A 23,403-nucleotide genomic window follows, 5' to 3' on the forward strand; every position below is an offset into this window, starting at 1 on the left:
CCTCCAGATGTCGCCGACTTAACAAGAGCTTCACAATTTCAGCCACAGCCTGGCAGGTCGCATCCTGTAATGGAAGGCTCACTCAGGAAATCCCCAATGAGCCTGCTGTGGTTCTCTGGTCATGGGAACAGATGACACTCTGGTTCCTGCTTTCAAGTCTTCCAGGACCCTGACAATGGTAACATCTGAGGCTTGCTGGATTGAGTTTTTTAATTTGTTGATTTCCCTCCTCTAGGTGATGACTTTTAATTAATGACAAATTTTTTAAAGACCAGGGAAAAGAAGAGGCACACGAATGGAGAACTGGGTCCAGGAGAGCTTTTATTTGTACGGAACGGTTTTAAAAATACAGAATAAAATAGCTTTATCTCTACTATTATTCACAACATCTGGTCCAAATATTACATATTTTTAAAATACTTAAACGTTTAATGAAGCCATGTTAGAAAAACAATATGAAAATTCTTTTTAAAAACTCCATAAAAGAATTACACATCTCAAAAAACAACCCCACCCCCAAATACCCTCAGTATGCAAAATAAAAATAAAAAACAAAAAATCCCAGAAAGGTATATATAGCCAAAGTCAGTCACAAAAACTCAAGGAAAATATAGGCATCCCCACTGCTTTGAGAACAGTCAAATTTATTAATGTGTCCCACAAAGGTTGTTACAAACGAACAGAAAAGGGGATTAGATTGAGGGGTCAGTGAGACAGCAACACTGGTGAGGGTGCTCTAAGTGCCAGGAAATAGACACAGCAAGTCTAAGGATGCTGGATGTGACTTCTGTGGAGTGATGACGAGGCACAGTCAAGAACAACCTAAAAGGACAGGAATGTGTATGAGGCTGCTGAATGAGGGGTGCCCAGCGCTAACATGCTCTCCATGTCCACTGGTTGAGGCCAAATGCCGGCAACAATGGGCAGTCTTCTTGCGCTACTCGGGATGTGACTGCAGATGAAGTGGCGGGTGTCTGAATCATCAGGGGACAGAGCACCACACGCACAGCATGTGAAAACCCCAGGCGCTCCTCAGAGGCAAAGGGCGGCTCCCCTGAGAGGTGGGCCCTGCCAAGTGAAGTTTCAGGCCCTTGGGCAGTGAGAGCACAGCCACAGCTGGCCAGGGTGCCTGGGGGCTGTGGCTTCGGGGTCCAGCCCGAGCGCGGCGCCTACGCAGACACTGCTGCTCACTGTCAGACACGTTCCAGAAGGAGACATCTGCCACAGCTCCCTATTATTCACCTTCTACCTGGCCTGGCCACTCTTGTGGCATCGGTATTGGAAGATTATAGTTACCAACTTCAAGTCTAAGTTGCCAGTACCAGTATTTCAGCAGGGCCGCGAACTAAAGAAATACCAACTTAGCTCATGGTGATAAAATAGACGCATGGGTAAATAAAGTATACACACGTACTAGAGATTCATCAATGGAGAAATTCTATTATCACATGACATTGTCATGAAAATTGTATCATTCCCTCCCTGGAAAACTGTGACTATTATCCTGGGTAGAAATGTTATTTTACTATATGGAAATACTGCAATATTCATGCATAAACCAAGTCGTCATCATGAAAGTCAGTATTCTACAGTATAAAGCAAATCCTGTGTGTGAATTTGTTACCATGAAAATGGGAAACCATCAGGACTCGTGACGCTTCATTCTAGCTGGCCTGGTTAAGCCACTTCTCTTGCCTTCACCAATCACCAGAAACTTAAAAGTTAACATCTGAAATCCTCTTAAAGGGTTGGTATGAATGAATCTAAATTTAATTCCCTAATGTGACAAAGACTGGAGCCATTTCCCATTATTATGTCAATCATGTTAGGTATTTTATTCAAACCAGTGGTGGGATCTCCCTTGCCACCCACCATGATAAGACAGCATTTACTGTCCGTATAAATACCTGGTACTTCTCACATCAAGATCGCCAAGGTAAATGTAAAGATGGTGAGTAGGTGCTCACTACGGAAATTGGAGTCTGAATGCCATGCCCAAGGACATTTATATCCAAAACACTTTAAAACATTCTTTTGGCCAAACAAAGCATGGTGGGTATGCAGCCCCAGCAATGCAGGCCAACAACATAAGTGGGAAGTGCACAGGAACGGACTATGCACTGCCACTGCATTCCCCGAAACCTCCTTTTCAGGTTTGTGCTTAAGCCTAAGGAGCAGATGAATACATTTTTCTCTTTGTTACTGACTCATTCTGTAACATATTTGCCAGCAGGAGGACCACTGTCTAAATCATAGAGACTCCAAACACTTAAGGTGAGTTTCACACTGTACAGAAAGTATCAGACTCATTGAGAACTCTAGTCAAGCTGCCCTCGTTCTTCCCCACCTCCTGTCCCTTCCCCCACCCAACCTTAGGGGATCTAAAGTTGGCCCCAGTGGAACAAGAAGGACAAACCCCTCATTTCTAACAGAAGATGGGGGTATAGGGCTTCCCTCCACATTTAAAAGCTTACAGCCCCCAGACCAGCAGATTTGGAATCTCCCAATACAACCCAGCCCAAGGAGGGATGTTTGAAGCACATATTCTGAGTGTCACTCACTGGGAGGGAAGATGCCCGGTCACGTTCAGCTGAAAGTTAAGATTATCCAATGGTTCAGATGCTTTTATTTGGATATTTGGTCCTTCTGCTCTTCTAGAGAGCTAGAATCTCTGGCATGTTTAACAGTCTTCCCCATTTTTCAGAGCAGAAAAATTAAAGACACTGAGCAAAAATGCAAATGGAAACTGAGAGCAGGTCGGTGCAGGATGGCCTTAGGCATCAAGTGCTTACCAAGTTAAAGGGATAAGAGTCGTTAACCAGTGTGCTTCTAAAGTTAATGATGCATCAGATAAATTTTTAAAAACAACATACAGAATTAAATGTAATTTAGAATCTAATTTTTTTTACTTAATCTTCAACTAGATCTTGGCCAAAACAATGCAGTAGCTCTGAACCGTTCCTGCCACAATCTGCTGCGAAGCCCAAAAATTCCCAGGAGTCAGGGAGGCTGTAGTGACACAGTAATGCTGCCAAGGATATCCCAACGCAGTGGCGCGGAGCCAGCTATGGGGGCAAGAAAACGCACCCAGTGGACACAAGGCTGCTGAGAACCATGCCCTGCTGTCTGAGATAGGAATACCCGAGGCCGTACAAGGGTCAACCAGGTCAACAAACCACCTAAGAAGCACCACCTCACGTGGCTGGGTTGCTACTTCATGTTTGAGGGTTTTCCTTTGGCTGAAAAATTTCAAACCAAATTCCACAGAAGTCATTTTTTCAGAAAGGATTTAGTGTTATTAACGAGAACTCAACAGAAGAGGCCCTGCCAACTGCTTTTCTCACCACCTCGCAAGGACTTAATAAAGGTGCATTTGGCCAGGGGGTCTAATCCTCCCCTTTGCAAAATCAAGATCCAGTGGACACACAATGTGGCAACCCACACAAAGTCTCCTTAAGTCTTAAGTTCAGAAAACACTCACAACTGCAGTGATGAAGTTACCAAGATGTCCGACCACTCAATATGGTTGCTCTGTTGATTATCTGCTCCCAGCTTCCCTTCTTCACAAAACAAATTCACGTATAACTTAACCCATGGTTTCTGGGCTCTGGTCCAGTAGTCAGTTTTGATAAATAGATTAGGCATTACAGTATTTACATTTTCATGGTATCAAGCAATACAAAACACAACCACAATAATGATTACTGGCCTTCAAAAGCCATGACGACAAGCTTCCCTGATGGTGTCCACAGCTTTACAAATGCTGGTTCTTTTCTTAATGGGAGGTGAGGGGTGGGAGATAAGTAACAGGGATGCAAGGTAAGAGGGTCACATGGAAAAACACTGATTTCAAAAATCTGCTATAGTCAATAACATTAAATAGGAATAAAATCTCGTAATTTATAGATACGCGCAACAGTAACTGACATCCACATGACAGCAGAGTCAAGACTCCCATAAACATCTGCTTAGTGCCCTGTGTGGCACTCTATACCCATCACACCAGCCCAGAGTGATAAATGTCAGAGTGTCTCAATTATAGTGAAAAGAAGCCAGTATGAAATGTGCTGGCCCAGTGTGGGCTAGGGTGTTACCAAGAAAGAGCAGTTGAGAATCAGATAGGACTTCAAGGTAAGTTCCTTCCCCTCCAATCCCTCAAACAACATATTTCAATTCTAAGAATACCTGTACAAACCTCACCCAAGCATGGGGTAACCATTTCACTGTTTTCAACCAGGTCAAGAGCTTCCTTCCTCAGGAGTATCAGGAAACACAGAATCACATTTGACCAGTCAGCTGTGACAGTGTGTGAATAGTGGTGCCCCTGGACTAGAGGGAGGTCTCTGCAGGTTGTAGGCTGAGGTCAAATAAAACAGAGGCAGGTCCAGGGGCTTCTAGGACAGAAAGCCCCTGGGCCACCGAGGCAGCCTGTGGGAAAGCTAGCCCACGGTGGTGGAAGGAGACCCAAACCAAGGAACTGCTGTGGATTTCAAACACCCACTCCCATATGAGGATAGGAACTTCAAGTTCAATGAACACTCTCAAGGGCAAAGGGTAGGGCTTAAATAAGGAGACAGGTGAGACACGATATTAGACACAATCACCACCCACAACAAAAAAGCTATTTGTAATCATCTTAGCTCTGGGTGCAGAATGTAAATGCAGATATACAAACATATATGTTACTGCTTGTTATTCAGGAAGGAACTACAGATTCATGCCTCACTGCGGCCGGGCCACAGGGTGAGCTACAGCTATACCGTGGCCTGTGAGTCCTCATCTGAACTCCGGCTGGTGGCACTCTTCCCGAGGCCTTTCCACGTGTAGCCCACAAAGGTTGGGCTGATGGGTAAATAGCTGAAGCATCTGTATTTTTTAATAATGTTCATGCCAAATGGCAAATCGTAGGATTCCATGCCATCGAGCGACTTGCTTCCTTTGCCCACGCCCTTCTTCCATTTCCTGATGCCTCTTTCCTCTGGAGTACCTAATACACACACGCACAAAACAATATAATGGAATGTTTAGTGTGACAGTTCCACCAAGAGTTCAGATGGCCAACGTGCTGTTCCGTATATGGAACCTGCCAGGATGACAGCAAGGAGCCTGTGAGGAGGAGCTGATGGCACTCAGCCATCCAGGTGCCTGAGCCAGCAATCTAAGAATGGCTAATCCATCCTCATTCCCTGTGTTCCCCGTTCAGGCGATCAGATGGCTATGCCTCCTTCCTGTCCTTCCATGTGACCTATATTCTCAATCGTCACTGTTGAGGTCTGGCCCATGCCATGTGACTTGCTTTCTGGGGTCATCATAACAGTCCCCTAACTGGCTGCCTGCTCTTCCATCTCACCATCTCCTTCTCCAAATCCGTTCTCAAAAAACAAAAAAAACTTCTAAATTGCAAGTGTGATCTCTGCAAAATGGGATTCGGTCTTTATTATACCATATGTAATGCCTTCAACAATTGGTCAGGGCAAACCATCCCCCATCCAGGCACACCAAGTTTTGCCCTGCTCTGCTCTATCTGTGTGGAGAGGGGAATGGAAAGGGGTGCCACTTGCTATGTATTCCCCACCTCATGCTCCTTTTGTGAGGAAGAACTTCCATTGGTATTAACACTCTAGGCCTCTCTGTACCCTGATACAGCAGTCAGGGAGAAAGATCGGAGCCCTGAATTATTTTTTCCTCAATTTTCCCAGTGAAGAGAGGCAGACTGGCACCTGCCCTTGGCTACATGTGATACTGGACAACATACTTCTCTGCCCAAACCTAGACAACGAGTTCAAGTCCATGGTATAGTATAAGGAACATCATTATTTTCTTACATCTAAACCATGCCCTTCCCTCAGTGTTTTTGTAACAAAGCTAACTTTCATTTCCATATATCTGGCTCCTGTGCCTCTCCATTAGCTCTAAAAGTGTGTGTTAGTTATTGACGTCCACAAATCTAACACCTTCCACATATTCATGCATGTGATTCCTTCTGCCTGATGTGTTCATCCCTGGATTTCCCAGCAACCTCTTGATTGAGGCTTTTTGGAGGTATGCTGCCTTTAAGGGTAAAAAATCTTAACAAAACCTTCAAGCTCAAAACAAGCATCACCCTTCCTTGACAGGAGGTGAATCTTCCAGTGTGTCTGTGGCAGCACTTTCCAATAGTACTGGCACGCTACTCTGGGAAGCTGGGAAGACTGTGAAGCAGGGCCCACATCACAGCCTCACCCATCACCTAGCACTTAGCATACAGTGCACCCAGCTGAGGAGAAGGGGTTACGGGCAATGGGAAACCCCTGCTTCCATCAATCCCTCAGTCACTGATCCTGTCAACTGCCTGTACCCACCATACTCACTCTCTTTTGCTTTTAGTTGGTAGAGGGGCCTGCCTCAGGAAGGAGGAGAAATCCTAGAGGCTGTGAGCAGCCAGCTGGGAGGAGTGTCTGAATGAGCTGATGAGAGCCACTGCAGGTACTAAGCATAGCTCTGCAGGCAGCGGCAGCCTGGAGTGTGCCCAAGGCACCTGACCATGGGCAAGGGCCTTACCTGCTTTCTCCTAACTCAGTGGGGAGAAAAAAAATCCCCACTAGGTTTATCAGCAAGAAGCTGATTCATAAAAGGAGGCTGGGAGTGTCATCTTAACCACTTCAGAAAAGACTATTTTAACCAGCGATGGCTTTTGAACGGGTTCACTCTGCCTGCTTCCTCATTTATTTTGTAAAACAAATAACTCAAATATGGAACAAGCATGTTTCATATATACCACATACCTGGGATGGTGTTATCCAAAATAAAAGCCACACAGCCTCCTACAAACATAGCAGTTGTGAGAAGAACGTTCAACACCTGATCAATTCCTGTTATCCCTAGAAAGAGAACACAGCCATAGGGTCACTGCCACAGCCAGGATGGCTAGGAAGGAGCACTGGGGTGGGCACCAATTACCAGTTAATGTGAAATTTATAGACGAAAGTATAAATTTCTATTGTACCTGAGTAGATACATTTTTGCCAGTAACATTTGAAGCCACTATAAATAATTTCAACAATAATCAAGAGGTTATCCCTAAAAGAAAACTTCCCAACAATGGTCCATAGAAGAGAAACCTAATAGTGAAGCTCACCCTAGAATGAACTAAGAAGCCACTGGAACATGGTTTACATATTAAGGAAAAAAATTAATAAAAAGATGGCTGTTGTAAGGCTGAAAATATTACAAAGTAAGAATACAATGAAAATATTGGTGGTATTTACAAACACATAAAGGGTTTCAGAATCCTGGGTCACTGATTTGTGCTTAGCTGCTTTTAATCAGGAGCAATTGGATGCATATAAATGAACTCACATGAATGTGATACAGTAAAACGTAAAAAAGCAGCAAGAATCTCTGTTATTAGAAGCTCTCACACTTTCTGTATTTAAAATATATGACCCTTAGGAGCGCCTGGGTGGCTTAGTCGGTTGAGTATCTAACTCTTGGTTGCAGCTCAGGTCATGATCTCAGCATCCTGAGATCAAGCCCTGTTGCTGGACTCTGGGCTCAGCGGGGAGTCAGCCTCTGTCTTGGTCTCTCTCTCTCTCTCTCTCTCTGCCCCCCTTCCACACATGTGTGCACACATGCTTGCTCACTCTCTCTAAAATAAAATAAATAAAATATTTAAAATACATGATCCTTAACAGAAAATAACAAGTGTTGGTAAGAATGTGGAGAAAGAGAAGCCCCTGAGCTTAGCTGGTGGGAATCAGTTTGGCAGTTCCTCAAAAAGTTAAAACCTAGAATTACCCTACCGTCCAGCAATTCTACTCCTCGGTATATAGCCAAGAGAACTGAGCACAGAGATACAAATACAGCTGATCCTCATTATGGCAGACAGCTTCTGTATTTGTGAATTTACCTACACCCTAAAATTTATCTGTAAACCCAAAATGAATACTCCTGGCTTTCATGGTCATTCACAGAGCAGCATAAACTTTGGGTCCACCTAACATGTATGTTCCCAGCAGAGGTCAAACAAGATTACACTCTGCCTTCTTGTCTCAGCTCTCATAGCTCATCTCCAGTGTGCTTGCAGCTGTCTAACACCACTTTTTCCCCCAATTCTGTGTTTTTGGTTGGTGATTTCATTGTTTAAAATGGCCTCCAAGTGCTGTATTGAAGTGCTGTCTACTGTTCCTAAGTGCAGGAAGACTGTGCTGTGCCTCAGGAAGAAAAATACATGTGTTAGATGAATTATATATACACTGCTCTTGGCTATGGTTCCCCTAGAAGGGATGGGTCAGGATTTGCTAATTCCATGCTCACGGTGACTTTCCAGGACACAGCTACCATGAATGAGGACTGATTGTACTTATACAACAATGCTCGTAGCAGCACTGCTCACAACTGTCAAAGGGTAGGAACAACCCAATGTCCATTACCGGACAAATGGATAAGCAGATTACAGTATATACATACAATGGAATATTATTAGCCATAAAAAGGAATGAAATAAGAATAAGAATAAAATATTCTTATATAAATCTCAAAAATATTATGCTAAGTGAAAGAAGCCAGAGATCACATATTGTATGTGAAGCCAGAGATCACATATTGTATGATTTCATTTCTGTGAAATATCCAGAATAGGTAAATCCACAGAAACAGAAAGTAAATTGGTAGTTGCCAGAGGCTGGGTGAAGGGAGATAATAGGATTAACCACTTAATGGGTGTGGAATTCTACTTTGGGGTGAGGAGATAGTTTTGGAAACTAAATACAGGTGGTGGTTACAAGACACTGTAAATGTACTAAGATGGCATTGAACCATTCACTTTAAAATAATTTCACATTATATAAATTTTACCTCAAAAAAAAAAAATCAAATGGTCCCCAATTCTGCATAAAATGTCAACAGCAATCGCTATTTCTTAAGACGGTTTCTCCTTGGGGGCACCTGATGTCCCAGCTGGTTGAGCATCCAACTCGATTTCTGCCTAGGTCACGATCTCACGGTTGTGAGAGCAAGATCCACACTGGGCTCCACACTGGGCTCCACACTAGGCATGGAGTCTGCTTGAGATTCTTTCTCTTCCTCTGCCCTCCCCACAAAAAAAAAAAAAAAAAAAAAAAAAAAAGGTTCCCTTTTGTTCATTCTTCATGACATCAGGTTATTAAAATAATAAGGTGTTAAAAAGGTTAATCTTGAATTCAAGGTAGTTGTAATCCCAGTAGAAAGACATGTATTTGAAAATCTATGAAGCTGAGTCTTAAACTATAAATTTTCATAAAGCATTAGTCTGAGGAATCAAAAGGTCTTATACACTGGTATCCTCTCAAAAGACAGGGTTCCAGGAAATAAAGAGACCTTAATGTGCATATGTCATGTGCAGAGACCAGCTCATGCTGGATGTTCAAGGGATTTCCAGGTAAGCGGCGCAGAGTGAGTCTCGAATACGTAGACAGCTGTTCAGAGAGACAACTCTTGAAGTTCCAAAATCCTCTCTAATTGGGGATGGGCTATTTGCAAACTTGTGGCTGTGGTTCCAACTATTACCAAGATTCATGGCCAGTTTTCCTTACCTGTGACAAGTGGGTTCTGTCTGAGGTAACTTGGAAGGACGAGGCCAAAGAAGATTGAAAATCCAAGCACAAAGAGATTCCGGGAAGAATTTAAGTCGATGAACTGCAGGTTGGAGAGTCCAACAGCTGTAATCATTCCTGGAGAGAAACATCAGATGGCAAGTTGCACTGAGCTCACTATTCTGTATGGATGGATACAGGAGACACACAGACTCCCCACATTGTCCCTTCTCTGTCTCACCAGAAGCAAGGTGGGAGACAGAACAGTGTGACAGGATGGGGTCAGAATGTGACCACCTGGCTCTCTGATCCAAATGACTCTTACTTAGCCTAAGCATCATATGGGCTTACAGAAGAACACAAATATCACATTGCACTTTCTTTAGACCAAGCAGACAACTAAGGACATCGGCTGCCCCTTAAAACCTATGCACAAACATTTTGGTTAAGCTGGGAAACCCACCCAAAGATCTGGGCCCTGATCACCACGGATGGCACAAAGATCATGCATGGCAAGTTCCGGGTAAAAATGATCAATTTTAAAATATTTTTTTTTAATTTTTTTTATTTATGATAGTCACAGAGAGAGAGAGAGAGGCAGAGACACAGGCAGAGGGAGAAGCAGGCTCCATGCACCGGGAGCCCGATGTGGGACTCGATCCCGGGTCCCCAGGATCGCGCCCTGGGCCAAAGGCAGGTGCCAAACCGCTGCGCCACCCAGGGATCCCCAAAATGATCAATTTTAAATGGCGATTCAGGGGAGAAGATATTCAAGTTAAATCAGTTAGATATAACAATTAAAGATTAAGGTCATCTTATTTTTCCTAGCACAAGTTTCCTACATTTGGTCCTACTTTTAACATAAATTCAACCCAGGGATGGATGTGGGTTTTTATGTTCTGAAGGTGTATCCCCTTTGTATTTATGATCACCTTCCATCTTACTGAAGGTATTTGTTAGCAAAAATGAAGAGAAGGAGAGAGGTCAGGCTATCAAGGATATGGGATTTTACCAAAGAGAGTACAGAAGAGGGCGCCAAGCACCGGATCCGGGAGGGAGGCGAAGAGGGCGCTGAACTTCCCAATCATGCCCAGCGCCAGCATGAGGGCTGCGCCGTACTGGATCACCCGGCGACTGCCCACCTGTGGGACACACCAAAGGCAGGTGCCATTACTGCTCGTTCTGCACAAATTCTCATCCAGCTACGCCCAACCCCAGGCAAATGTGACAAAAGCCCCAGACAACATCTAGATTATTCTTAAAACTTTTAATTAAGAGAGAGGTCTCATTATACAATTGAGGACTGATCTTGGGGTACAATTACTATAAAGACAGCCAGAGGAAAGAGATTCCCACCACCTCTCCTCTTTCTCATCCCGTCCCTTCCTCCTTTGAGGAAGTCAGCACCAGGGCTCAGCCTCTGCTTCTCGATGCCCTGGGTGATGTCAATTCGGCATGGTCTTGCTCCAACTCTCGAGTCCAGAGTTTTGAGTTCCCTTAAGTATCAGCAGTGGGGATGACCTTCTAACATCAAAACCCTGCTTCATCTGTGTTTTTCTTCTAGGCTCTTGGAGTCACCTTTTACCAAGTTAACCTACCCCAAAACAATTCACTTTCATCTCCCATCTTCCCCACACCCTGAATCAGACAAGAGTCCCAAATATTTCTGGAACCTCCTCTCCTAGGGTGTCTTGCCTGTGAGAGGTGGCACAGCCAAGAGGCCAAGGAGGGTGGATTCTCAGCACCCCTGCCTGGTTTGTACTCCACCCTACTCTAACTGTGGTCACATGAGTCACTTGACCTCTCTGGGTGGTGGGATTCTTGTTTATATGGTGATAAACCATGAGGTTTTGCTTTAGGGGTTAAACAAAACAAAGTGTAAAACAGTGTGAACAGTGCCTGGAGCAAGCATAGGGCTATGACAACTGTCTTCCACCTGGGCTTGCTGACTCAGGCCTTTCCTCTGCCTCTCTGTCCTGTGGTAGAGTGACCTTTCAAACACAGTGATTTAGGAGGTCAGTACCCCTCTGCCCCCCTTAAATCCTCTGGTGCTCATGAAATAAAACCTTCTCAGGCATCCCTGAGCCTGTCTACCCAGAACATTTTTTCCTACATCTCCCATTCTGCTGGTTCCAGATACATCCTTCAAAACACTACCCAAATGCTACCTCTTCTTAAAAAAGAGTCTTCCTTGATTCCAAGGCTCTGCTTTCTCACATTAGGCCTCTGTAGAACCAGGATAATACTTTCCATGTGGTCTCATCTTTATCTGTTCAACCTCATCTCCAACTTCTAGAAACTTGCGTCTAGCCTGCTGTCACCCAGGCAGTGGAATGTGGAGTGGGCACCAAGCTCAAGAATCCTGCCCCATTGGCCCTTACTATGTGCTGCCTCTTCTAGGAAAATACCTTGAAGATATAAGCTGAGTAGAAGAGTTTCCAGAAGCACCTGGGGAGTGCCTACACGGCTTTCATTATGACCTGCAGTTAGAAGATGGCTACTTAACTTTAATTAAAATGAAATGAAATTTAAGCTTTAGCCCATCAGTTGCACCAGCCGTTGTTTCAAGTGCTCAACAGGATCACGTAGCTATGGCTCCTACACAGAGCAGCAGCACAGGTGTATGCAGACTGTGTCCACCACAGCAGAATGCTCCTGCGGCCTGGTGCTTCCAACAGCATCTCAAAGGACCCGGAAGTCATTTGGTTAGGAATCAGAGTATAATCTTACTGAGACAGCGAAGAGATGGCTGACCCTGAAGCCCAGGCTTGCTATTACAATCCACCTTAACCCCCACATATCAAGTGCAGGGAAGCAGTGAAAATGGGTACACAAACTGGAGAATGGAGCAAAGACGATTTCTGCTGGGTTGCCTTACGTGATAAGGAAGCCTGCCATTTTCAGCAAACATTTTTAGGAACCTACTCTGTGACTAGCACTTGTGAGACTGGAGGGGGAAGGGAACACAAAGATGAGTAAGCCACAACCTCCTGATCCAATCACTGTACTGCTGTAACTGTTAGGGCGTGTGGGCACCCAGCACGAGGAAGAGCTCTGAGGAGGTGGGGATAGTCCCACAGAGCTGATCTGGAGGGATAAGTAAGCGTTCCCTGGAAGAAGAGTGTCCAGGCACAGGGAACCATCTGTGCAAAGCCCACGTCCCAGGAGATTAGATGTGCAAGGGGGAAGGCAAGGCTGGCCCCAGGGATGCTTGAAACAATAAAGCTTATATGCAGATGATGTGTGGAAGGCTGATCTGCCTTAGATGCTCAAAACAACCAAACAAGCAGCAACTAAGCCATTCTTCAGGTCGAGGACTATTAACTGAGTACCTCTTCTCCATTTCTGTTTGAAACACCAGAAACACAGCCCTAATCCTTGTCCTCCCAGTGCTTACGTGGGTGGAGCCTTTGCCCCTCCTCTCCTGCTGCCCACTTTCTAGAGTCTCTTCCCTGCCTCTGTTCTGGCCTCCTTCTCGAACTCTGCCCCTGCTTCCAGGGCCACCAAAAACCTGACACATCGCATTTCTGACTTTCTGAAGTCTTCAAGAGTGTGGAATGCAGCAGAGGAAAAATGACCCTTCTCTGAAGAGACTGCACTGTCAGGGGAAGTGGTGGGTATTGTCCCTAGAAATAAACTGAGGGCTGTCAAGCAGGGACGCTACCTAGTGCTTACTCTGTATCTACATACCAGATTCTGCTAAGTGCATTACATCAATTTATTAATTTCAATGTCTGGCAAGCTGTCTTTATAAAGACTCAGAGAGGTAATGTAACCTGTCCACAGTCAGACTGGGAGAGGGTTAGGGCACCAGGGCTGGAATTCCAAAAAGCCACCTCCCCCACCCCATTATGCCATCCCTCCTTGTGGGACAGACCCTGGAACACACTTAGAAAAGAAGTCCTGCACATGGAATCCCACCTGAGGGCTTCCAAACACACAACAGGGTAGCTGGCAGCCTCAACTCCTGATCAAATAGGAAACAATCTCCAGGTATAGAAAAGGTCAGACCCCGATAAAGAGTAACAAGCACTGGAGCTGCCAGAAATGGAGGCAGATCCTTGGGAAGAACCAAAGATCACCTTCTTTCTACAGGCCCTGGAATGACACAATGTCCCAGACCAGTGCTGTCCTGTACAACTTTCTACAAGGATGGAAGTCTCCTGTATCTGTGCTGCCCATTGACAGTCACTAGCCACATCTGACTACTGAGCCCTTGAAATGTGGCTAGTGCGACAAAGGAACTTATTTTTTCATTTTAACTAACAAACTTAAAAGAGCCACATGCAGCTACTATCAAATTGGACGGCACAGACCCAGGTCTTAGACCGTCGGATTTCAGAGCTGAGAGTTCTGCTCAGAAAAGTGACTAGTTCCAAGTCCTTCCACTGGTTGAGGGTCAGAATACAGCCTCCAACTCCTGCCTCCTTTCTCCTGGATAGGCTCCTTCCAGTGGCCACAGGGCTGGGACCAAAAAGAAATTTGTGCTTTAAGTCCCACATCCCACCCCAAGGCAGCTATGTAGATGGCTCAATTATATCCTCCTGTGAGTCAGGGCAATGAAAACCAATTCCAGGCCCCTGAATGGATGCCACCTTTGCCTCAAGATAGTAATCCAAAGGAGTTCAGAGGAAAGATCAATTAGCTCATTAAAAAGTGCTGACAGGTTGCCTTTTCAGAATAAACTGGCACCATTCAATTCGTAATAAAGATTATTATTCCCCAAACCACCTCAGTGGCATTTCAGAATGGAACCTCCATGAGCGAAACCACCTACTCCCTAGTGACCCTGGTTAAGTGATGTGATGATCAGTTTTAAAGGGGTGCAGAAAAGGAGCTGGCTTGTTAAACTGTTTTCCTCTAAGAGTCCCTCTGTCCACAACACTTTTACTATGATGGTATTTCATATTAGTTATAGATCTGTCCACAGGGTCATGACAGCAAACTGGCTAAAGAGGCATAGTCCTTAGCTCTGTGTGCTCGGCATCTGCTTCTCCCAGTGGGCAGTGATAGGACCCAGCACTGATACTGGAGGACACACCATGTGAGGGCCCTCGGAAGCACCAGGCAGGGCTGTATGTACCGGATGCTGGGCTCTGTGACAGCCCCAACTTTCAGGGAAATGAACGTGTCAGGTATGCACTGCGCTCCCTTTTCACCTGGATTCACAGTCAAGATTAACCAAACTTAAGTCTCTAGTTTCTTTTTATCTGGTTATAGAGTTTTGCAGAGAGTGGGGTTGGGGGGATGTGGAAGGGGTATTTCTAATTTTACAGAAGTCCCATAGCTCTAGAAGGCTGCAGCTCACCCTTAAGTTCTCAAGATACAGGGCTCAGGTGAAGGAGACCTATGGCGCAAGCTGACCATGCCAGATGGCAAGCAGAGTCTGTGTCTCTAGTTACCCAGAGTACAGCAACAGGGGCGGGGGTGGGGTGGGGTGGGGAGCACCTTCCAGCTTGGCAGAGAGTGTGCTCTGGTCCAAGGCAATTGGGATCTAGAGTTCAGTAACAACTTTGGAAGGCCTAGGAGCAGGTTCCTTAGAGAAGCTGGACTGTGGGGTGTGGCCACCCCAGGTCACATGCCTGTTTAGAAAGTGGTGGGAGCCTGGTAGGTAGGACTCTGAATCCAGGTCCTACTCAACCTGGGTAATTCACCGTGGCTTGTCAAATCCACTAAAACTCCGCACAGGATTTTGTCTGAAGGAGAAGGCCTCTGCTGCTTTGAAAACCACATTTACTGTAAGATTGATGTTTCAAAAAAAAAAAAGATTGATGTTTCCCTGTAAGGAGCGGGATCATCTCACATCTAAAACTAGAGCTGTCTTCTGCTCCCGTTTCCACCTCCTCCCCCGACCCCAAGGTCCACTCTCATTAACAGCTAAAATGAGTCTTAAAAATATACCCTGATGAAGGGACACCTGGGTGGCTCAATCAGTTAGGCTCAGGTCATGATTTCAGGGTGAGATGGAGCCCCATGTCAGGCTCAGTGCTGGGCACAAAGCCTGCTTAAAATGCACTCTCTCCCTCTGCTTCTCCCCACCAACTTGTGTGTGCATGTGTGCAAGTGTACATGCTCTCTAAAACAAAACAAAACAAAACAAAAAACATCATGGAGCCACAGCCTGGAGGATCCCCATTCCCTCTATCTCTGGCAGCTTATGGGGTCAGTGTAACCTGGTCCTCAGTTACCTGAAGGACGTCCCCCCACCCCACACTTTGCTCCTGCCCCACTGGCCTCCTTGCTGATGGGCAGCATGCGGGCCTGCTCTCCCAACACATCTTCATGATAGAACTTCACACTGGCTATGTCCTTGGCCTGAACAGCTCCCTCCACCTGCCTTGTTCATGTCCTTGCACAAGGTCATCTCAGGGTGGCTTAGCCTGATCCTATTTCACACCTTACTAGCTCTTATTCTAGATACCCCCTCCTGCCCTGTGTTTTTCTCACATTTATTATGCTTACTGTTTGTCCTCCTCTGTCTAGAATATAAATTCCAACAGCAGGAATTTAGTTTTATTCACTGATGTATCCCAAGTGCCTAGAACAGTAGCCTGGCACAGGGTTGGTGCTTATTAAGTATTTGTGGAATGCCTATGAAGCAGTGAAGCTATCCAGGCAGCCACGGGAGGGAAATCTCCCCATCAGCATTCCAGAAACCCATCAATGAGAAAAAGGAGATGGAGGGGGAAGATGATCTCAGAATCAGAAGCCTTCCTTTTAGAATTCACAAGTGGTTAGACCAATTGATAAAATGGGATCAACACTTAGAGGCCCAACCATTTAATGAGAAAAATATCTGTACCTTAGTAATTCCCAAAACTCCAATGTTAGGACTGGATGAAGTAGAGCCATTCCCAGTACCAAATATGCCATCGAGAACACAGGAGAGACCCTCCACGAAAATCCCCCTAAAATGTAAAGGAATGGGGGAAAGAGAAACATTCATTCAATGGGGGAAACACTCTAAAATATGCTCTAAGTGGCCGCAGCCCAAAGGTGCCATGCACCGCCAGGGAGACTCCACACTCCTGGGAAGGGTTAGAAATGCATAGTCTCGGGCCCCACCCCAGACCTGCTGAAATAGAACCTGCATTTTAACAGGATCCCTCATGCTCATTCAACTGTGAGAAGCACTTCTGTGAACCACACATTAGACAAAGGTGTTTAAAAAATCATTCCAAATTAAAGGCTTTCAGCCAGAAATCAGAGCCATTTGTTGGGATCTAAGACAAATATGTGCTGTCTGCTGATCTGATTCCTTTACTATTAATACATAGTTTCATCAGGAAGGAAATGCTTTGTAATTTGGTCAAAACTGGAGCTTTTTTAAAGGATCAATATATAAGTAACTCAATCATATGCAACACCCATTAGAGAAAGCTGTAAAAACCAGGAGTGTGAACACTAATAGAACCAAAGCAAGACATGCTAAGACACCAGCCCACTGGAGCTCATCACACACAATCCCTTCCAGAAGGGCAGCAGCTGGCTGAGCAAAGGGGGCTGATCTGCGCTCTTCTCTGTGGCCTCCACAAGGTCCAATTCACTCTCAGCATCCAGAAACTGAAGACCAGGTGTGTTGAGAAGATAAACCCCACAGCCCATGAGTCTGTAGCTTCTGCAGACTTTACCTATTCCTGCTTTTCTTGTCTCTTTCTCTATATGAATTTTAACTGTGAATAGATGACACAGCATTTACCCCTAAGAACAGTAAAGACGACAAGAAATCAAAGGGGACATCCATCCACGACCCCAAACCAAGCAAAGAAGAAGGGCAGTGTCTTGCATCTGTTTTCGTGGTCTCAGAGAGCATCTTACAGGCCTGTCAAGGCAGAAGGAGGGTGGGAGGTGCGCTCCATGTTACAGATGAGAAAATGAGAGCAACACGGGAGCAGTGACCTGTCCAAAGACAGACAACCAATAAAGAGCCCTGCTGCCTGTCTGCTTCCATGTTGAAACTCGCTTTCTTCTCCAAGATTAACCAGACCAGAGCCAAGTAATGAGGCATTGGGCCTAAGAAAGAACTCCATTTTCTGAGGAACGTACCTGTTTATTGCGTGGATGGGAGGCGGCGGGGCACAGGACAGCCTTGCACAGGCATAATAGTCCCCAATGGACTCAATGATACTGGCGACAACTGCGCTGAGCATGCCGATGACACCAGCTGCGGTGACGGTGGGCAGTCCCCACTGAACTAGGGAAGGCAAAAGAGGGCAGGCGAAAGTAATCAGGACATCAGACAGTAATACATGACGCACTCAGACTCTGAGGCTCAGGGAAAATCTTCTTTTAAATGTCACTCATCAGTGCAACAGATGCCTGGGGATAGTTCCTGAGTTGGATGAAGGTGGCCATAACCAGGACTGGTCTGTTCCCCATCTTTATTAAAAAAGTGGTCAGAAGAGGGTGTTTCTCTTCCTGCTTTAAAGCCATGCTTGGGGTCTACTAAATTACAATTTAACACAGACTGCTGGGATAGAAATTCCTATTTGGATGGGATATTTGTATCAGAAGGATTTTTTTAACCCTGCTGCACAAAGCATGGCACAAAATAATGGTGATCTTGCCCAGGGAGTGGCATTAAATGAAAAAACAGTGAAAGTCACCAGCTAAAATTAAATTCCAGCAGTAAAGCATTCCATAACCACAAGATACAGACAACCCTCTTATGTAAAATCAGCACTATTTTTAAGTAAACCATGTTATGGAAAATTACATAGGTTCCTTTAAGAAAGCAAAGAGAAGTCCCTAGGTCACTTTTTTTTTTAAATAGCTGTCTGGACATTGAAGGCCATGGATGTTATTTAATAAAAAATAGCATGAGGCACTTTTAGTGTTAGAAAGAAGAGACTTCTTTGATAATGTGCCTTCTTTCCTTGACCCATTAGCTACCACACAGTGACTAAGTAGAAAGCATAGTGACAAATAAAGATGTGTTAAATGATCTTGCACAGAGGCCAGCAGTAGTTGGGGATCAGGACACCAAAAGATCTAGAAGAACACAACAGACTTTAAATGAAGGCAACCCACACTGGTCACAAGGATAAGTTAGGAAGAGGCTCCGTTCTGGTCCAGAGAGACTCAGGAGGGTGCACAGGACTAGGCTGGTGATCAGTAGAAGATGAGAACAGCGTGGAGAAGGCAGGTTTAGGAGAGGCTGGGCAAGCCACACAAGCTACACCAGGGGACCTGGGTGGGAGCTAGGTAGGTGTCTTCGTAGGTAACAGGAGCAGCCACATGCAGGGTTTGGGAAGAGAAAGAAGACACATGAAGTAAGGTGTACAGGACAAGCCTGGGAGTGTGTGAGGGCAGAACTGCTTCTGCCTGGGAGCAGACAGGGGTGCTTGGTCACCACAGCATTCCCAGGTGGGTTAGGAGCATATTTTTCTTTATCCAGCAACATTTTATATTTTCTTTATATTTATATTCATATATCGTCTTCATATTTCCTAAATAATCTTTTATAGAGTTACCTTGTTACTGACATAGCATTATGGTTTCATTTTAGTGTCTTGATTTGGCTGGTTGGCGGCGGTGGTGGTGGAGGGATACTTATTTTGCTATTTATTGTTTCTTCAGAAACTGCCTTTTATTTTCTTAGTCTCCTGTTTTATTTTTTCCCTTTTTCCTGTAGCCCTTAACTTTGATTTTTAAAATCTTTACTCCATCTACTTCAAGATTTTATTTTATTTTACTTCAAGATTTTATTTTTTTTAAGATTTTATTTATTTATTCATGAGAGACAGCGAGTGAGCGAGAGAGACAGAGACAGAGGCAGAGACACAGGCAGAGGGAGAAGCAGGCTCCACGCAGGGAGCCCGACGTGGGACTCAATCCAGGGTCTCCAGGATCACACCCTGGGCCAAAGGTGGCGCTAAACCGCTGAGCCACCCGGGCTGCCCTACTTCAAGATTTTAAATTGTACTCTTCTACATTTTTGATCCCTCTTCCTTCAGATCGTTTCTATCTACAGCTGACCTTTGAACAACACAGGTTTGAACTGTACCAGTTCAGTTATTTGCACGTTTTTCCAAATAGATGCAGTACAGTGGTATAAATGTATTTTCTCTCCCTTATGATTTTCTTAATAACATTTTCTTTTCTCTAGCTTACTTTTTTGTAAGAATACAGTATATAAAACATGTAACATACAAAATGTGTTAATTGACTGCTGATGTTATTCGTAAGGCTTCTGATCAAAAGTAGACTCTCAGTAGTGAAGTTGGGGAGAAGGAAGTTATATGCGGATTTTCAGTTGTGGGGTGGGGTGCACCACCTCCCCACCCGACCACCCATCTGTTCAAGAGTCAGCTACCTGCATGCCTGTGTGTGCGCGTGCACGCGCATAAATCCTGCTGGCTTCCAGCCTTTTGTCTTATTTCATTTCCCCTTTTAACTAGAACACCTAACTTACATTGTTACTTTACAGCAGTTTCTCAGCCTCAGCACTGTTGACATCTTGGGCCTTCAAATGTGTATTTTAACAATTTTTATCATACAAAAGACTAAGGACCAAGATGCCACAGACATCTGAAAACCTGTCTCCAGATTAAGCCAAACTGTCAGAGAATGCGCCCTCTTGGGTCTCCGGAGGCGCCTTTCTGTCTGGGAAACTGTGGCAATATAGCAGCTCATGGCAGTTAAGGGCTGACAGAATGGCTGCCATCCTGGCGCCAAGTGCCTGGTCCACTCGCTCACATCTCCTCATGCATGGGCTTGGGAGAGCCCCGGGAGATCTCTGGTCTCCCAGCACATGCACAGCTACTCTTCCTGTGTTCCTCATTTGTGTTCATCTTGGGACCGGCCTGCACAGCAGAGAAGCCCTCCCAGCAGGTGCCATGGGGCTTCCTCCTACCTGCTCTCCCACACCTCCCCTTAACTGCCTGGTCAACTGATTTAATCTCATTTTATCTCAGATTATATGTCTGTTTACAATCCATGCATTTATTCTTTTTTTGGGAAAAGGGACAGGTGTACATAAATACATGCTTAGACCAAAGGATCTGACGAGAACATTATTTTATAAACAGTAAGCTTTTTAAAGTATAAACATGTCAATGATAGAAGGAACAACTACCAACATCACGGTCATTTAACATGCTCAGAACAGTTTTCTTTGACCCAATCTTAATATTCTCAGCTTTTTCAGCTTTTTCTCCTTACTATCATAAAATGTGAAGATGTGGTTGCAGCAGGAGAATTAATCAGCACCACCCGACCAAAGCCAGGTTTTGGTTCTGATTAAAAGGTCCAAGTGCCAGAAATGGTGTCTTTACAAAAGAACAACCAAGCATGAATAACCACTGGATTCACTCAAGTCACTTTTGGGGTTGGGGCCTAGAAAGTATCACTTGTAAATCCAAGTGATAACCTCAGCTTGGGCCTGCACCCCTCACCCCACACACCTTGCCAAGAGTTACCCAACACTTAAATTATAACTTAAGAGCCATCTTCCACCTATTGGTGAGTATTAGTTTACTTCTGACAGCTGGGACCAAATAAAAAACAAAGATTATAGCTACCCATTAAAAGATTACACAAATCCCATCATTCTTGAGCAGTCAGTTTGCTAATCTTCGGGTCCCTCTCACTCAAGCCTGTTTTCAGTGTGGGCGGCTTAGGTACTAGGCAGCTCTATACTTGCCCTCCTCAACCCTGGCAAGAGACTCCTTATCCAGGATTTCATCCCAGTAGAACCAAAAGAACCAATTAATCTAAGAGAGGAACTTGCTAGTCTCTGAGCATTAAGGACAGCCCTCTGAGGACAGGGCCCTTCCCCTTTTCCGCTGTCAAACCCTTCAAATGGTAAGACCTTCAAGGGACATTCTAGGACAAAGAAGGCTTTTCAAGCTGCAGAATCTTTTGTCACCTTCCAGCTCCTCTAAATGGGGCTCCTGTGAGGTCCTGACCCCTCTTCCTCTGGCCATCAGAATACTTACACGGGTACGGGACCTTAAACCACGGGGCTACCAGGAGCACGCCCTGCCTGGCGTCTGTTCGAGCGTAGAAGCCATACTTTGTACTGTCAGGAGGGAAGACATCTGTCACTGTGAAGATGAAGCACAGCAGCCAGGACACAAGGATGGCCAGGATGATCTAAAGTGGTCAAAGGGAAAAGCTCCATGAGGCCAAAAGAGGTGGTGGATGCTAGCAAAACACACCCCTTCCTATGCTCTGAGTATCATACCCCAGAACTTCCACCACTCACAGTACTTTGCAGGAAAAAAAACACTTTACAGATTCTGCTAAGAGCCTATTCTTTGAGTGGAATCGCATTTAGAGAGAGCAGTTTTATGTAGGTAAAGTTATTTAATCCCCAGCCAGGCTAGAAAATAATAATGGATGATGCGCTTGCAGAAGCCATGAGAACACAGATCTCCCTCTGCCTCAAGAACAGTGTCATCTATAAAAAATAGTGAAAGGGAATAAAGGGGAAAGGAGAGAAAATGAGTGGGAAAAATCAGTGAGGATGACTGAACATGAGAGACTCCTAACTCTGGGAAATGAACAAGAGGTAGCAGAAAGGGATGTGGGAGGGAGGTTGGGGTGACTGCATGACAGGCACTGAGTGGGGGCACTTGATGGGATGAGCACTGAGTGTTATGCTATATGTTGGCCAATTGAACTCCAATCTAAAAAAAAAAAAAAAAAAAAAAAAAAAGAACAGTGTCCTCCTTCATACTCCTGAAAGGAATTCAGAATCAAAATCTTCTACCACTGGTAAACCTTAACCCATGACAATTTGGTTGTTATTAGTACCCTGATGTCACCACTTGGACACAGCTCCCCCAGGAAGATCTGCTTAAAACTTCCTTTCACGTAAACAAAGGCAATATTGTCAGAAAAACAAAAGTGACTACTCACAGGGAACATTTTGAAAAGCTGTAACTTGTATGCAGTCCATCCTTTCTTGGATTTATAAATTGGGAGAGGAAATTTAACATTTCTAGCATATTGTGAAAATAGTAATACTAGGAAAATTGTCCTGATGAGAGAAAGAGAAAATAAACTAGGTTAATGGATCTATGACTGTGTTTTAAAATAATACTCAATGCTTCAACAACAAAACTGACCATATATGTTCATTTCTCTACAAAGCTGCTAGTCCTCTTAACTGTTATTTGGAAAATCCTATGTTTTGGAAATGCCATTTTTGGAAAGATAGTTCTAAGCATATCTTGATACTAAGTGAAATTGCCATATAATGCTTGGCTAAATTTTCCTTAACAGAGTAAGAAAACCCAAAGAATGCACATACTCATGAGAGATGAACACACTGCATAAGGGAAAAAGATACCACATACAAGACAATGCATACTATAATCACAACTATGAATTAACTACAAAACAAGCAATTGCTACATGGGCATGCACACACATGCATGCATGCATGCAAATAGGTAAGGAGGATAGGGGCTAAAATGCTCACAGGAATTGACTGCAGGTGACAATACGTCTTGAGAACTTTCTTCTATTTTTCCATACTTTCTGATTTACATATCAAAAGCATAAACTGCTTTCAAAAAGCTTCACTATTTGAGAAGGCTATGTAGAGAATTCAACATTAATAACATCCCTGAGAGGCTTGTGTTAGACCTTATGTGAAGGTTGCCCTGCCCATCATCCCAGGCTTCTGCAGGAGTGGCTTCTATGACCATCCATGTCCCAAAGCCAGTAGTCCAAAATCATGCAGCCAGAGTTTGCAGGGCAGGTGGGCCAGGGGGTCTAGCTCGACAGCCTGGGCTCTGAACTACCCTGCCACATTGCTGTAAGGATAGGGATGTTGGCGCTGACTCAGAAGGTTCTCTACCTTGAGTCCCACACTCCTGACCCAACTATACTGAGGACCACG

General features: G+C 44.7%; 1 protein-coding gene across 26 annotated transcripts in view; it reads right to left on the minus strand.

Annotated features, from left to right (window-relative positions):
- Positions 1–304: 304 nt before the first annotated feature.
- The window catches only part of SLC23A2 (solute carrier family 23 member 2), a 135,197-nt gene continuing 112,098 nt past the window's right edge, over positions 305–23,403 (minus strand). For all 26 annotated transcript variants that reach the window (XM_072736326.1, XM_072736310.1, XM_072736307.1 and 23 more), the window contains 8 exons: positions 22,416–22,536; positions 21,491–21,647; positions 17,598–17,745; positions 16,354–16,459; positions 10,564–10,693; positions 9,552–9,689; positions 6,765–6,860; positions 305–4,987 (listed from right to left, as the gene is read on the minus strand). In XM_072736326.1, coding sequence (XP_072592427.1) covers positions 4,755–4,987; positions 6,765–6,860; positions 9,552–9,689; positions 10,564–10,693; positions 16,354–16,459; positions 17,598–17,745; positions 21,491–21,647; positions 22,416–22,536 — 1,129 coding nt within the window. In that variant the 3' untranslated portion in view covers positions 305–4,754. The remainder of the gene's footprint in view (positions 4,988–6,764; positions 6,861–9,551; positions 9,690–10,563; positions 10,694–16,353; positions 16,460–17,597; positions 17,746–21,490; positions 21,648–22,415; positions 22,537–23,403) is intronic.

This window comes from Vulpes vulpes, chromosome 14 (genome assembly GCF_048418805.1).
Source record: "Vulpes vulpes isolate BD-2025 chromosome 14, VulVul3, whole genome shotgun sequence".
NCBI classification, from domain to species: domain Eukaryota; kingdom Metazoa; phylum Chordata; class Mammalia; order Carnivora; family Canidae; genus Vulpes; species Vulpes vulpes.